Source organism: Lycium barbarum, chromosome 3 (genome assembly GCF_019175385.1).
Source record: "Lycium barbarum isolate Lr01 chromosome 3, ASM1917538v2, whole genome shotgun sequence".
Lineage (NCBI taxonomy): Eukaryota > Viridiplantae > Streptophyta > Magnoliopsida > Solanales > Solanaceae > Lycium > Lycium barbarum.
The window spans coordinates 116,963,972-116,978,624 of record NC_083339.1 but is presented as its reverse complement, the minus strand read 5'-3'; the positions used below and the strand labels follow the sequence as shown (position 1 = coordinate 116,978,624).

The following is a 14,653-nucleotide window of genomic DNA, read 5'->3' as shown; positions in this document are numbered from 1 at the left end:
TGTACTGGTCATAGAATAGCCCGAATGTCTAGGGAACTGTTACCTGTGTCCGCCTCTGGACTCACTTACTGGGCCCGAAGATCTGGCCCTCTTGCTATGTCCCCTATCATGTTCACGTTCACTTCTCTGCTGTTGTAGGCTTTCCTCTAAGTTCTGAGCATGTGCCTGAATGCGTGCAATATCCATACCGTCCTGAAGGGACGCAGTCAAGCATTTGTCCATCAGATGGGGCCCGAGGCCTTTTACAAATCGGTGTACCCTGTCGCCCATATCTGCTACCATGGTCGAAGCATACCTGGCCAAGGAGTTACAACGGAGGCTATACTCTAGGGCACTCATACTGCCTTACCTCAAATTTAAGAATTTATCGGCCCAAGCCCGCCGAACTTCTGGGGGCATGTAATGACGGAGAAAAGCATCAACAAACTCTTGCCATACCGGGGGAGGTGCATTGGCTCCCCGCGAAGCCATCCATACTGTATACCACTGGATCGAGACATCTCTCAATCTATAGGACGTTAGCTCTACCGACTCGGTGTCTGAAGCATGTATCAACGTCCTTAGCATACCATCAATAAAGTCCTGGGGATCCTCCTCCGGTTTTGACCCAAAGAATTTCGGAGGGTTCAAAGTAATGAAATCACGGGCTCTTGCACTAACAGCCCTATCACCATACCCTGAACTGCTCCTCTGAGCCTGGGCCGCAACCAATTGAGTCAATAAAGTAATGGCTTCTTTTACATCTTGGCCCGAAGCATTTGGTGGAGGAGCCGGAGCTGGGGCTGAGGCTCCCACGTGCTCCTCGGTAATAGGCACTGTCTGGGAGGACTGAGATTGAGCCGCACTCTGGGACTCATCTTCCTCTACTACCGGTGGCGGTGCTCTTTCAGCCAGCTTTTCTACAACCGTCTTGCCCTTTTGGGCTGCTGTAGCCTTTTTCTTTACAGGCATTCTCTGAAATACACAACACACTATTAATGAACAAGAATTTCTTACATCATAGCTCTATCGCACGATTCTTATGAAGAAAGAAGGTCATTTATTCCTAAAATGTCCGCAGCTTCCTGTTTATAAGTGTGGCGCGCAACACACCCATAACCAGGACTCTACTAGACTCGGCTCGTAGACACACCCTAGGACTGAACTGCTCTGATACCACTTTTGTCACGACCCGACTCGGGGCCGCGACGAGCACCCGGTGCTAGCCCACCCGGGCACCCTCTTAGCTTACTCTTATACTTACATCTAGGTGAGCCATATAATTATACATGCATTTCCATTCATTCGTCAACTAGTCCCATATGGGCAACCGCACATTTATATCATCATAGGCATTTATGCCACATCAATATACATGGGCCAACGTGCCCGACAAAATGATATACAAGACATAGGCCGACAAGGCCAAACACATCTACACACACACACACATGTCTACGAGCCTCTAAGAGTATAACATATCACACTAGCAGGACAGGACCCCGCAACATCAATAAATAAGCATCATGAACAACATATGAATTAGCATAGAAGGGGGGGGGGGGGGGGGGGGGGAGACAATAATATCATCGTCATAGCACTTACCTGCCTTTCGTAGGACTTTCCATTTTTTTCATACGTATTTGTACACCTACGTCATCATCCGTATTCCATAATAGTACTCGTACCACACTTGTGCTCATGTTCGTGTACATGCCCTTATTCGTATTCTTATACATAGTCTTATCACATTCATATTCATATTATATACATAGTCATTTCATATACATAGCATTTACATAACATACCCGACCTCATGGGATCGGTGTTTCATACATACTTGGCCAACCAAGGCTCAAGGTTACTCATACCTGGCCCTACCAAGGCTTCAGGGTTATCCGTACCATCTGCAGAGGTGTGCGCGCGTTTCGTAATCGTATACATACTTTATACATATTCATATACATATATCCTACCCGGCGTTATAAGCTCGGGGTGTCATTATAGCCCTTCATAGGCACATGTAAGTATAATAGCCCGTAGGCACCTTTAGCATCATTATTATTACCATCGTTATCGCTACATCTTTATCTTAGGCTTACTCGTCATATGGGGTGCATAGTACAATCGTAGTACATATCAAGGATTGTGAGCTTATGAGCTCGGAATGTCAATCATTTAGAGACAACATACTCATATAGAGGATTTAAGAGTTTGGCCAAAGAACCATGCCTTATGAAAGAAGGGTTAGCCTTACATACCTTTTCGTCGAACTATTCTACACTTGCACGTACTCCTCTGATGCTCACGTTTCTACCTTTATTAAAGTCGTACCATCATTAGAATCGACAATTTGCACACATGGATAAAACTAGAGAAAATCGGACAGCATTTCCTTTATTTATATGACATTCCTCCATATCGTAATTCAACTTCCAAACGTCAACAATACATTCACAACATCATAATAATAGCCTTTAGTCATCTACATCATCCACATTCTTAATTCACTTCCATTTATCCCTATTTATAGTCACAACACCCAACTTCGTCCATTCATATACAATGTCTATTTCATGATCTTAACGTCATTTATGACACATTCATATCACAACACAACAACAATCATGATTCAATTCAAACTATGTCTCAAAAACGTCACTATTCATCATTCATAACCCATTTTGCTATTCTCTTCTAATGACTAAGCATTTTAACTCTCAAATACCTTAAACAACATATAAATATCATGAATCTTACCTTAGATGTTGTAGGAACAAGCCTTAGTTGATAATATTCCACTTTGAGCAAAACCCTAGTTTTTCTCCATTTGGATTTATTGACTTTAGATGATCCTTGATGGGTTCTTACTCTTGATTCACTTATTTAATGTTGTTGATGGCTTATAATCCTTGAAAACTTGTATAATAAATGTAGAGAGATGTTTTAGAGAGAGGGAGGAAATGTTGAAATGATTTCATGAACTTGGTCCTTTATTTAATAACATTCCACTGATCTGTCGGGTTCCACTATACGGTCGATTATACGGTCCGTATAATGGTTATACGGTCCGTATAATAGACCGTGAAATGGGTCTGCCTGCACCCCTTCACTGTGACCATTTGACGGTTCATTATACGGTCTGTATAAATTTATACGGTCCGTATAACTGACCGTAAAATTCCACCAGCAAACAACCTCCACTGTGATGGTTTTACGGTCCATTATACGGTCCGTATAATGAGCCGTAAAACTCATTAGTTCACTGAACTTATTCTCATCACTTCGTTTGATCTCCGATCCTTGCGGAACCTTCTTAACACTTGTTCAACACTTCAATACTAATCTAAGGGACGTTATAACTCTTCTCCAAGACATCACTAAGTCCTGGCTAACTCGTTGCTCGTAATCCCTTTCCGATATTCGTTCACTTGCGTACCAACGGAAAATTTCCGAGGCGTAACATATTTTGCTAGCTGGTTCTGATATTTCTGAGATGACTGATCTTATGTCCTTCCTTGTTGCTCAGTTCAAAATAAAAGATTTGGGTTTGGTCCATTATTTTCTGGGTTTGGAAATCACTGTCCACCCATCTGTTTATTTGATGAATCAACATAAGTACACCTCTGATTTGTTGGAGGAATTTCAGTGTTCTCACTTTACACATGTTTCCACACCTTTGGATCTTGCTGTCAAGTTAACTCTGGAGAACCCTTATCTGATCCTACTACTTATAGACGGCTTATTGGGAAATTAAATTTTTTACAACATACTAGACCCGATGTCTCCTTTGTTGTACAACATTTGAGCCAGTTTCTCAATTGTCCAAGGATTCCTCATATGTTAGCTGGACTCCATGTGTTGAGGTATCTCCTGAATGCTCCTGATCAAGGCATATTATTAACTTCTGCTCCTGATTATTCTCTTGAGGCATTATCTGATTCAGATTGGGCTGCATGTGCACTGTCTAGAAAGTCAGTTACTGGTTTCTACATTACATTAGGTGGTTGTCCAATCTCTTGGAAAAGCAAGAAACAGCCTACCATTTCCCTTTCCTCTGCAGAGCCAGAGTATAGGGCATTGAGAAAAGTAGTAGCTGAGGTGATATGGCTTGTGCGACTGTTGGGTGATTTTGGTTTGGTTATCTCTTCTCCTGTGCCAATATTCTGTGACAATCAGGCTGCCTTACATATTGCCAAAAATCCTGTCTTCTATGAACGCACAAAACATATCGAAATTGATTCTCACTTTGTTAGAGATTGTTTACTTTCTAACCTTATTTCTCTTCATTTTGTGAGATTTGTTGATCAGTTAGCTGATATGTTGACGAAAGCACTGCTTGGTCCACTTCATCACTCATTTTTACGCAAGCTGGCTGTGCTTACACCCTGCAGCTTGAGGGGGGATGTTGACCGAAGCCCATCTCAAAAGTTTGACCCAAGCCTAAGTTAATGAAGACCCGATCCAACTATTATGTTTACTATTCTTTGCTATTTAGTCCTTGCAATTTTAGAAGCACATGTACATATATAAGGCTTTGGAATATTCTAGAAGTACACTTTTGGCACTTTTGACATTCTCCAGATGAAATGAAACCTCTTCTTTCTCTTTTCATTATTTAGGGTTTGTTCATCAATATTTCCCCATCGATCTCTAGTTTCAGAGATCTAACAGTGTTCTTATAAGACATTTTTTGCTCTCATTTTGAAAAAGCTATTGTCTTTTATTTTCAAACACTTATTATGTAAATAAATTAATAATATAAATATATCCTATCTCTTTTAATTATACATATCAATCAATCTCAAAGAACAAAATTTCATGAAAGATCCTATTTGTACAAATCACCCCAACCTTTTCTGCTAGGGGTCCCCAAATTTATGCTAAAATATCTTCTCCCTCACCTGTTTTACTTCATGCATATGACATGTAACGACATAGTGAATGAGCTCATCCAATCGGAGCCGTCCACTTCCAACCACATAAATCTTTGATTCCCTGATCTGCTCCATCCAATAACCCTCTTTTCCTCTTTTTTCAAAGCAAAAGCAAAACTCCTTATCAGGAAGAAAAAGCAAAAGCAAACTCCTTTCAGTACCAACTAAGAAAAATAAAAGTAAATCATTCAGATCAAGCGGCACAAAATTCTCCATTTACGCGGGTCCCACTCAAAATATTAAGGGATTGTTTGGTAAGATGCATTTTAGATAAAATAATACATGTACTCACTATGTCGTTTAGTAATACCAAACTTAGTTTTGGTATTTGCTAATTTCTTGTTGGTACATGTTTTCCAATTTATGCATAATTAATATTTGTATTAGTTATATACCCTATTTTGATATTATCTTATAGTATATAATTAGTATATAGCAAATCATGAAATTAGCAATGTCAAAACTATTAATACATGCATAAGCATGTTAAAGATAAAAATGAAAGAATGTAGAAGCATATTTATTTTTAAAAAATAGATAATTTTTTTAGAAATTACGCCATGCATGTTATTTTTAATACACCATATCAAACAATCTATAAGAAATAATCTCAACATACTAATACATCATATTCAGTACTATTCTGGTACGCCCTACCAAACTAGCCCTAACAGTTAATCAAAACCGTCCATTCCAAGTGTACGTCATCACATTAAACATGATGAATTCTAGAATCACCCTACACATCTCCCACGTGTCTCACAGCAAATTTTCAAGAATTGACAATTGTACCCTTGCTTCTCCTAGTCATCCCCGTCTCTTCCAACCGGCAAATTCATGTGATCACTTCCTTATTTTATTATCTCTCTCTCTCTCTTTTGTATCTCATCCCCAATTTCTGTTTCACTTTTTGGGTTTTCTTATCTGTTATCAGATCTACACATCTTTATATACTCTTCTATTTCTAGTTGACTTTCGCTGGAAGAGCTTTTTGCTGGCCATTTTCTCTTAAAGGTTTGCTTTTCTTGATTTTTATAGCTTTGAGATCTGAAAGATTTGATTTTTATGTCTGATTTGGCTTGTGGGTGTTCTTGATTTGATGTTATTAGTGTGTGGGAGTAATTGATTGTATTGAAAGTTGAGGTTTTTGTATGTGGAAATAATTGATTCTATTGAAATTTGAGGTTTTTGTGTGTGGGTCGAATAGATTATTGAAGTTTATATAGAAATAGAACATCTAACTTCAATTATAATTTATTTTTTAAAAAAAAAAAAATTGAAGGGACTGAATTTAATTTGGGTTATTGCTTTTTGTAGTTTCTGCCTTGGTGTGATGAAGCCAATTTCTGATTTAAGGATCTTATATGATCTCATATTTGTAAAATTAGGGTTTTCTTTAGTTGCTGACCTACTATGACAGCTTTTGATTTATCGGAAACTATAGTATACTAGCTTCCTTGTTAACAAATAAATTTATTTTTATAAAACAATTTAGATGATTAGATTTAGAAATGGCTGATATGACTAAGTATCTCAAACCTCATATTTGAGAACATGAATGTCCGGGATTCAATCTCTATGTTGTTAATCGGTAGTTAAAAGGATATTTAATGTGACTTTATTGGGGCTCTCATGGATGCTTGACGACACTGATGATTCGTCTATGTTGCTGTTGGGATTTTTGTGTCTCTTAAATTTCCCTCCGCTTTTGGTGGTAGATTTGTCAGTGATATCAAGATGGGCACCTTTGTTTTAATGGTCTCTTTAATAAGCTGGATGAGTACTATGGATTATCCTTTACACAGAAGTTATGTTTGTGTATGGAAGAACGTGGTTTTACATCGTGATAAACATATGTCTAGAATGTACTCTCTTGATTGTGTTTCCAAAATATTTGTTCAGATGATCTCTGGAATTTATGTACCAAGTTTGTTGCATATTCTGCAGGAGGGAAGGCCATGTGAGTTGTTGCAAGCAGACAAGTATAGGCATCATTTTGTTGGGTTTTCAGTGAGCTTAGTAGTTTGGTTAGTTGCTGCCAGATGGGTAAATGCAAGGCTTTTGGCAAACTAGGAAGAATGGTGAGTGACGGGCCTGCGAGTGCTTACCATTCTTCTCTTCTTCAATCTCCTGTTGTTTCTGTCTGGGACTGTATTGTTCGTAAGATGCGGTATTCCTTTAGACCTGAGTTTGTGTAGTGTACTTTTAGTAAAAGTTTTAGATTGGATAGGGTAGTTTTTTGCAATAGAATTAATAACGGGGCACACATGAAAAGGATAATAAATTAGTTATAGAGAGAATGACCATGTCTTAGAGATATTCTCAACAAAGGGAAATTCGGATCGGTTCAAGTGTTACTTGATTCATAATTAGTTGGCAAAATGGAATGTGCTAAGGTTGCATCTGCTGTTAGAAAAGGCAAGAAGAAGCAAGTTAAGGATGAGTTGGATAGAATAAAACAGGCTGAGAAAAAGAAGAGGCGCTTAGAGAAAGCCTTGGCTACTTCAGCTGCGATCCGGTCTGAACTGGAAAAGAAGAAACAAAAGAAGCAAGAAGAACAGCAAAGGCTTGATGAACAGGGCGCCGCGATTGCTGAGGCAGTTGCTCTTCAGGTTCTACTTGGTGAAGATACGGATGATTCATGTAAGATCATCCTGAAGAAGGAAGAAGGATGGAGCACGTGGGATGTTAATAGCAATTTTAACTTCTTCATGGGGAGACGACTTCCTCACCAAGACTTCTCGACATATTCACTTGAAGGAACAGAGTGGGTTTCTGGCGCAAGCGGGTACGGATGCATGTCGAATGAGTGGGGAAATTCTGAGTGGATGGTCTCATCTGAACCGTGGGTAAGGGATATTAACCATCAATATTTTGATGAGGGAAATTGGGAGGTTGCAAGAATTTCTCCTGGTTTTATTGCAGCACAGGCTGTCTCGTCTCTTCAGATAGCTGAAGATGCTCCAGTGGATTCTTCAATCAGATGTTGAGGGAGTGATTAATTTGAAGTCTTAGGTTTGTAATCCAGTTGGTGCTGCCGAACTACTGTTGTTTTTTGTCTTTTCCTTTTATGGATTTGAATAATCCCCTGTGTATATTTGAAGGTGAACTCACCCAACCTTGTCTGCATAATGTACGCTTTTGCTCTTGCTTGTGTTTTAAAATTTACTGTTTTGGCATTTCTATTATGTACTTGCGATTTTGTTTTCTTATTGTTATGGTCTCGGAGTCCTTGCTTGAAATGTTGACCTACTCGTTGAGGAGACTTAATTTCTTGGTTGATTTATGTATGTCCTCTATGCAGGCGTTGGGAGAATATTTGGTTGAAGTTGAGAAAAAAAAACAGTATCTCAAAGTTAGAAGTTGTTGCATGGGATGAATGAGCGATTTTCTTTAAGCAGATTCTGTCATGAAAACGATACGACCAAGATGTCCCAAGTATCAAATTTTTATGACAGCCAATAACTTGATTTCTTTCTTTTTGCAAGATCATTACTTCAAAGAGAAACTAGATATGCATGTAATTCCTCTGTTTCAGACTTATATGAGAGCCTTTCGATTTATGGATGAGGTAAAGCATCGTCGAATATACATGACGACTCCTTATTTTATCTGGACCACAAAGGAACCTTGGCTGTAGAGAAACAATTCAACACCCATCCTCTCAAAATCTATGAAAATTAAGAACAGTTACCGCACAGAAATTACATGCCGTCGAAATGAAATTGAAGAAGAGGACAGCTAAGATACTAAAAAAAAAAAAAAGCTAATTTGTGCGTGCAGTTTCTAGCATTAAAATCAGCATAACCAAAAGAGCAGAACAATTTACATTATCCCATAACAAATTACAACATTTAAGTACCAGAAAAACAAAATGATTTACATAGATCAGCATTCAGCAGCAATAAGCTTGCATTTTCTTGACAATAACAGGGATTGGAGTGAGAAACCATATTCCTCATGTCTTGAGTACAACATGAACTATAACATGGAACAGCGCAGATGAGTGGAATTCTTTTAGCTGTCCTGCCGCAAGTTTTGCCTCAGAGGGATCTCTGTGCTGTGCTGCTGCTGCTGTCCTAGCATCTCTTCACTGTGATTCTCTAAATCTGAACTGGATGGTTTGGCACCAGTGGTGATAAAGTTTTTAAACCAATTAGCTTGAAACCTAGGAGTTCCTCGATCAGAGTTACCAGGAGAGTCGGGGGCAACTGAATTGTTGGAAGCAACTCCTGCGAAGAACCTATATGCCACTTTACTAGCTGTAACGATCTCTGTTTTAGCTTGCCTCAGCTACAAAGTGATAAAGAAGTCAAGTTGAAGCAAAAAATGTGCTAAACTAGCAAGATATACCCAAGTTAACTACCAAACAAAATTTGTCAAGGTACTTCTTAACTAAACAAAGTTATGAAATCAATAATCTCTAATAAGCTGCTTAATTCATGTTTTTAAAGACTTTGACTGAGCTACATACAGGCAAAAGGAAAAATAAAAAAAATTAATATGATTACTATTGTACTTGCTTTGGATAAAGATAGTAATAGTTGAATGTGGAAAACGAGTTGAAAAATGTCCAATCAAGATTATAGTCGTACAAGTAGAATAATCTTTACATAAAATTAACCATTTGAGAGAAATGTTCCCTTCAGGGAAAAGGTCAAACAATTGGTGCACATATAGAGAAGTAGAAACAGAAGATAAACTTCAATTCACCAGGCCAGCAGGCAGGAGGCGTTGGGAACTAGGAGAGTAGTAACTACACATTACATTAGAAATAACGAAATGCACTTCCAAAAGTAGAAGAATCTCACCCTAAAGGCAGTTGTTCCTGCTATCTCAACAGCAGCATCACCAGCATGAGCAAACCTGTTAACCCAACCTGTAACATGCTGAAGCTATAAGAATATGGCCTATGATGCGAGTTACCGACAGAAGATAGAAGATTCAGAAAATTATGCTGCACACAACTATAAATGTTTGTTAAAGAAGTTGCTTGAATCAGCATTTCACTAGCACCAGTGAGCAGTTTAACAATCAAAAGTACAATCGTCACAATTACCAATCATATGGCACTGAACATCTAACACCAATAAACTCCAGGAATCAACTGATATTGCAAAGATCCCATAAGAAACATGTGTAGTTAAAATCATGATTAAAGATGTTGCTTCAATCAGCAAGATTAGCACTCAAGTATCAATGGACGGTTTCGTTTCATACTTCTATTTTGGTGGAAATCTGTTTCTGGCAGTGGTATATTCTAATAGTATAGCAATCGCAAAAGAACCTACCATTCAACACTCATTTAACTTTAGCAAGAATCATGTGATTAAACAATACTTTTTTATAAAATTGGTAACTGTTGAGAAATTCACAAGGGCCAGTGGTGCACAGTTCGAAACTCGGTGGATAGTGGGTCAGCCCCTCTACCCTTCTCCGCTTAAATACTAGGTTTTTGTTTGCAACAGGTTCGAACCCACGATATCATGAGCTTAAGCACTACAATGATGGAAAAAAGAGTTCAAGAAAACCTGGAGAACCATTCAGGCATGTGTTTTTTGGACTATTTGGAAGGGAGAGGAACAAGAGATGTTTTGAAGGGAAGGCATCATCAATACATGTTTTAAAACATAGAAGTTTATGCAATCTAGCATTATGGTGTAATTTGCTGATGTCTAAGATGCAGGAAAAATGATTAAATACATAGTAGCTCACACAATATTGACACATAGTAATCTACAAAATAGCTGTTATAATGCCTAGCACAATCTTAGTGCTTGGCAATTAACAATAATGAAGTATTTGCTTACTTAACAGTGCAAGAGATAATCAAAATATACTAGGTGTTTGTGTGCCCCAGATTAGGGGTTCCACTACAAAATTAAACTTTCTGAGGTGCAAATATACCCCTCAACTTTGCAATTTAGAGCAGATATACCCCTCGTTAAAAAAGTGGTGGATATATACCCCTGCCGTTACAAAATGGTGCAAATATACCCTATTTGCTGACGGAATTTTTTGTAAAAATCGTTTAACTTATTTTTTAATTAAAAAAATGCCACATGGTTTTTTTTTAAAGTCTACCCCTTTTTTTTTTTTTTGCACACATATTTTTCTAAAGTCACATGGTAATTTTTTTTCCTAGTGGGTTGTGTCTGATTCGTTTAAAAAAAGGGGTAGACTTATTTTTCTAAAGTCATGGGGATATTTTTTTAAACGAACCAGACCCGACACACCAGTAAAAAAATTACCATGTGGCGTTAGATAAATGTCTACTCAAAAAAACAAATTAGGTAGACTTTTTTAAAGCCACGTGGCATTTTTTTTAGTTAAAAAATAAGCTAAATGATTTTTTAGAAAAAAATTCCATCAGCGAAAAAGGTATATTTGAAGTAACAACAGAGGTATATTTGCACCATTTTGTAACGGCAGGGGTATATATACACCACTTTTTTAATGAGGGGTATATCTGCTCTAAATCGCAAAGTTGAGGGGTATATTTGCACCTTTACCCTTCTAAGTTCTATCTATAACCATGGATCATATTCTTGGCAAATCTAAGGCGGGACTTTGGCAGTGTTTCCATCATGTTTGTGCACCTTGTTTCTAGGCTTGAATGTTTATTAATCAATGATTGCAAAGAGTTTCGAGTGAATGGATACTCCGAGATAGAAAGGAAACTATTGAATTTGATTAGTTAAACTTATAAGACATTGGACCAATTAGAAAATTACAAAAAACAAAACAGAAATCAAAACTAGGAAACTTGGAATTATCTTATCAAAGAAAAATAAGACGAACTAAACGTGGAAAGAAAGAAATAACATTCATAAGAAATGTCAACTTCTAAGGTCGATGAAAGTTTCCATGAGCATTGATAAATATGAGGAGAACTGGCAGCCAAGAACTGTCTCCACAGTAAAACATCTCACCGGTCAACAGACATCACCCAATTGAAAATCATGAGATAGCAAATATATTATAATTTGAGCATTTCTTCGGACACCAAAAATTGTGGCAATACAATTGCACCACATTCAAGTTCACCACTAAGAGTTTGTAGATGAAAATGGTTAAACCACAAACAGAGATCAACAAGCAAGAGGAGAACAGAGGGAGAGAGAAAAAGATTACCAGGAAGCTTTTCAACACCAAGTCTTTCACAAAATTCATCACAAAAGTGATTGCAATTCTTTGCCAATAGATCATATGACTGCCCAGGCCACTCTCTACTAAGCTCTCTCAGAATCTGGTTCACTTCGGACTTAGAGTGGTTTGTGTTTCCAAGTACAATGCATTCACGGTATGTATACATTGGATTTTTCCCAGCAGGACAGCTAAAAACTCCAGTACCTTGCTCACAGAATCCGAATGACCACTCGCCATCTTCATAAACCTGTGTAAAATATACACCAAATCTTACATTTATCAGCACAGGCTGAAAAAGGATAATAACAGAAAGCGGAGCTATATACAATATAAGCCAGAGCAGCATTTTGACAAAAAGAAGCTAGTTGACAAACAAGAATCTAAATTTCAACTAAAGTTAAAGAACTACTGAAGACAGCAACTGATGAGCTTAAATGGGCACTACACAAGATGAGAGCATGCAAGACTTTTGCAAATAGGGATCAACATATCTGATAATAGAAAGAATTAGAATAAGAAAATCACACCTCAAACTTTGCTAATCAAGTCATCAAAACAAACAAAAGTCTAGGTCAGACAAACTGAGCTAATCAGTTATCAAAACAAACAAAAGGCTAGGTCAGAAAACTGTGAGGCTTTTAAAAAGGATCAACATAGTTTTGAAATCTTATTCAAGACGTAAGCATGTGAAAAAATCAGTTAACATTAGTATACGATTTTAAATAAGGAAAACCAGTACTCTCCAAGTATATGATAGCAGAATAACCAGTATATTTCGATTTTTTTAATAACCTTGGTGTCATGGGCCGAATTGTGCTCACCTCGACTAAGTTCACAGGGTACCTGCTACCTCCCACCAGCACAGTTATAGGGTAACTTTGTCCGCCAAAGCTTGGACAGGTAAGATTTGAACCTGAGACCTCATGGTTCTCGATCCACTTCATTGACCACTAGGTCACACCCTTTGTATTTATATATGCCTGATGGTGGAAAGGGAAACTATTTTGTTTATATTACTAGCAATATTTCATTTCTAGTCTATGGTGAAAAGGTAATCCTGCCCACCAAGGTTGGAACCGATGGACTCACACCAAGTGTTATAGCTAGGATTAGAACCTAAGGATCTCCAGGCTATTACTCCCATGCCTCAATCAACCCCTTGGGAACTGAACACCTTTCAAGTATTAACAAGCTTCAAAGACGAAAATTGATATAATGGTTAGTCATATGTACATCAAACTTGTTTTCAACTTTAGTACCTAATTCTAGATGGTATTTAGTTACAACTGCTGACATCTGCTATGAACTCAAAACCTGAGTATTAAAGGAAAATTTTGTGTCAAGGAAAAGCAAAAAAGAAACGAAAGAGAAACAAAACAAAAGGAAATTGATGCCGCCAAGGCAGTTGATTTTACTAGTTAAAGAGCAAAAACCAAGTCAATTCATACATCCTCACAACAAGTACGTTCAACAAAAATGTTAATTGACCCCCACCCCCCCACCCCCCCAAAAAAAGGGAAGGTATATGTTTGAGAATATACCACCACCACCAACATACCCAGTGTAATTCCACAAGTGGGTTTTGAGGAGGGTAGGGTGCACGCAAACCTTACCCCTACCTGGTGAGGTAGAGAGTCTGTTTCCGGAAGACACTCAGGCTCAAGTGCAGCAAATCAAAACAATTATGAAAAAGAAAACATGGCAACTAGCAAGCAAATCATTACCGAGCATAAAGAAAAAGAACAGTAATTTTGAGAATATATATATCCCATGAACACATTACATTCAACCAGATCCCCTATTACTAAATATTCCCAGACATGATTTCACGCATTAAAAATAAACAAATTTCAGTATCCCAATGTAGAAATCCAGTACCACACCGACACTAAAACCCTAGATCCAATTAACCTACACTATGTAATAATAAGAAGCAAAAGAAAAAGGTAATTAATGTCACCTGAACAGCACTATGGAATATGCCACCTAGGCCAATACCATCTTTGAAAAACTTATTGATCTGAACAATTGTATTGTTCGTCTTATCTGACCCACTATTCGTCACATCATATATATGGACGACCACCTCCTTCATCCTTTCTTCAAAACCCTAATTAAATCTCCCCCAAAAATTGAATTCAAATGAAAATATAAGGAGCCCAATGATTATTAACAATGAAAAAGCACCATGGACCGTTGCCTTTGGCAATTCCCTTTTTTTTCTTTTATGGATTGGCTAAACTTTTTTGCTTTATTTTGTTTTACTATATAGTTGGTCCTAGTTACGGAAATTAGATTTCAGTGTTTAACTTTTTTGCGGTTGTTTCCGACTGAGGCAAAAGGGACACACGCTACGTGATTATGGTTGTGAAATGGGTGGTGGGTCCGGGTTTGGGCCTGTGGGGGCCCATTACTTAATTTAGAGATAAGAGATGCTCATTACTTTACTCATTATTGAGGGACGACGGGGTACTACTCATTTGTTCACACCGACGTTCTTTATTATTTAGCTGGCAATTCAGCACTAATTTTAGTCCTAAGTTTGGCCACAAGTTCGGTTTTATTCCCTAACTTTTTGTTTTTAATTC

The 14,653-nt window shown here is 37.8% G+C and overlaps 2 protein-coding genes across 2 annotated transcripts; one reads left to right on the top strand and one right to left on the bottom strand.

Moving 5' to 3' along the window:
- The first annotated feature begins 5,754 nt into the window (after nucleotides 1–5,754).
- Nucleotides 5,755–8,095, top strand: LOC132631962 (uncharacterized). Its single transcript, XM_060347734.1, has 2 exons — nucleotides 5,755–5,930; nucleotides 6,864–8,095. Exon 2 carries the CDS (start codon nucleotides 7,298–7,300, stop codon nucleotides 7,904–7,906), a length of 609 nt encoding a protein of 202 aa, XP_060203717.1. The 5' UTR covers nucleotides 5,755–5,930; nucleotides 6,864–7,297; the 3' UTR covers nucleotides 7,907–8,095.
- Nucleotides 8,096–8,686: 591 nt separating this feature from the next.
- LOC132631961 (uncharacterized) lies at nucleotides 8,687–14,406 on the bottom strand. The gene is made up of 4 exons (XM_060347733.1): nucleotides 14,026–14,406; nucleotides 12,051–12,312; nucleotides 9,728–9,795; nucleotides 8,687–9,209 (listed from the first exon to the last, which is right to left on the bottom strand). Exons 1-4 carry the CDS (start codon nucleotides 14,158–14,160, stop codon nucleotides 8,934–8,936), a joined length of 741 nt encoding a protein of 246 aa, XP_060203716.1. The 5' UTR covers nucleotides 14,161–14,406; the 3' UTR covers nucleotides 8,687–8,933.
- Between the last annotated feature and the right edge of the window lie 247 nt (nucleotides 14,407–14,653).

Coding starts and splice junctions, on each gene's coding strand:
- LOC132631962 (XM_060347734.1), top strand. CDS start 7,298: ATGGAATGTGCTAAGGTTGCATCTGCTGTTAGAAAAGGCAAGAAGAAG.
- LOC132631961 (XM_060347733.1), bottom strand. CDS start 14,160: ATGAAGGAGGTGGTCGTCCATATATATGATGTGACGAATAGTGGGTCA. Junction 12,313..14,025: donor TATTCCATAGTGCTGTTCAG/GTGACATTAATT, acceptor TATTTTACACAG/GTTTATGAAGATGGCGAGTG. Junction 9,210..9,727: donor CAGGAACAACTGCCTTTAGG/GTGAGATTCTTC, acceptor ATCACTTTGTAG/CTGAGGCAAGCTAAAACAGA.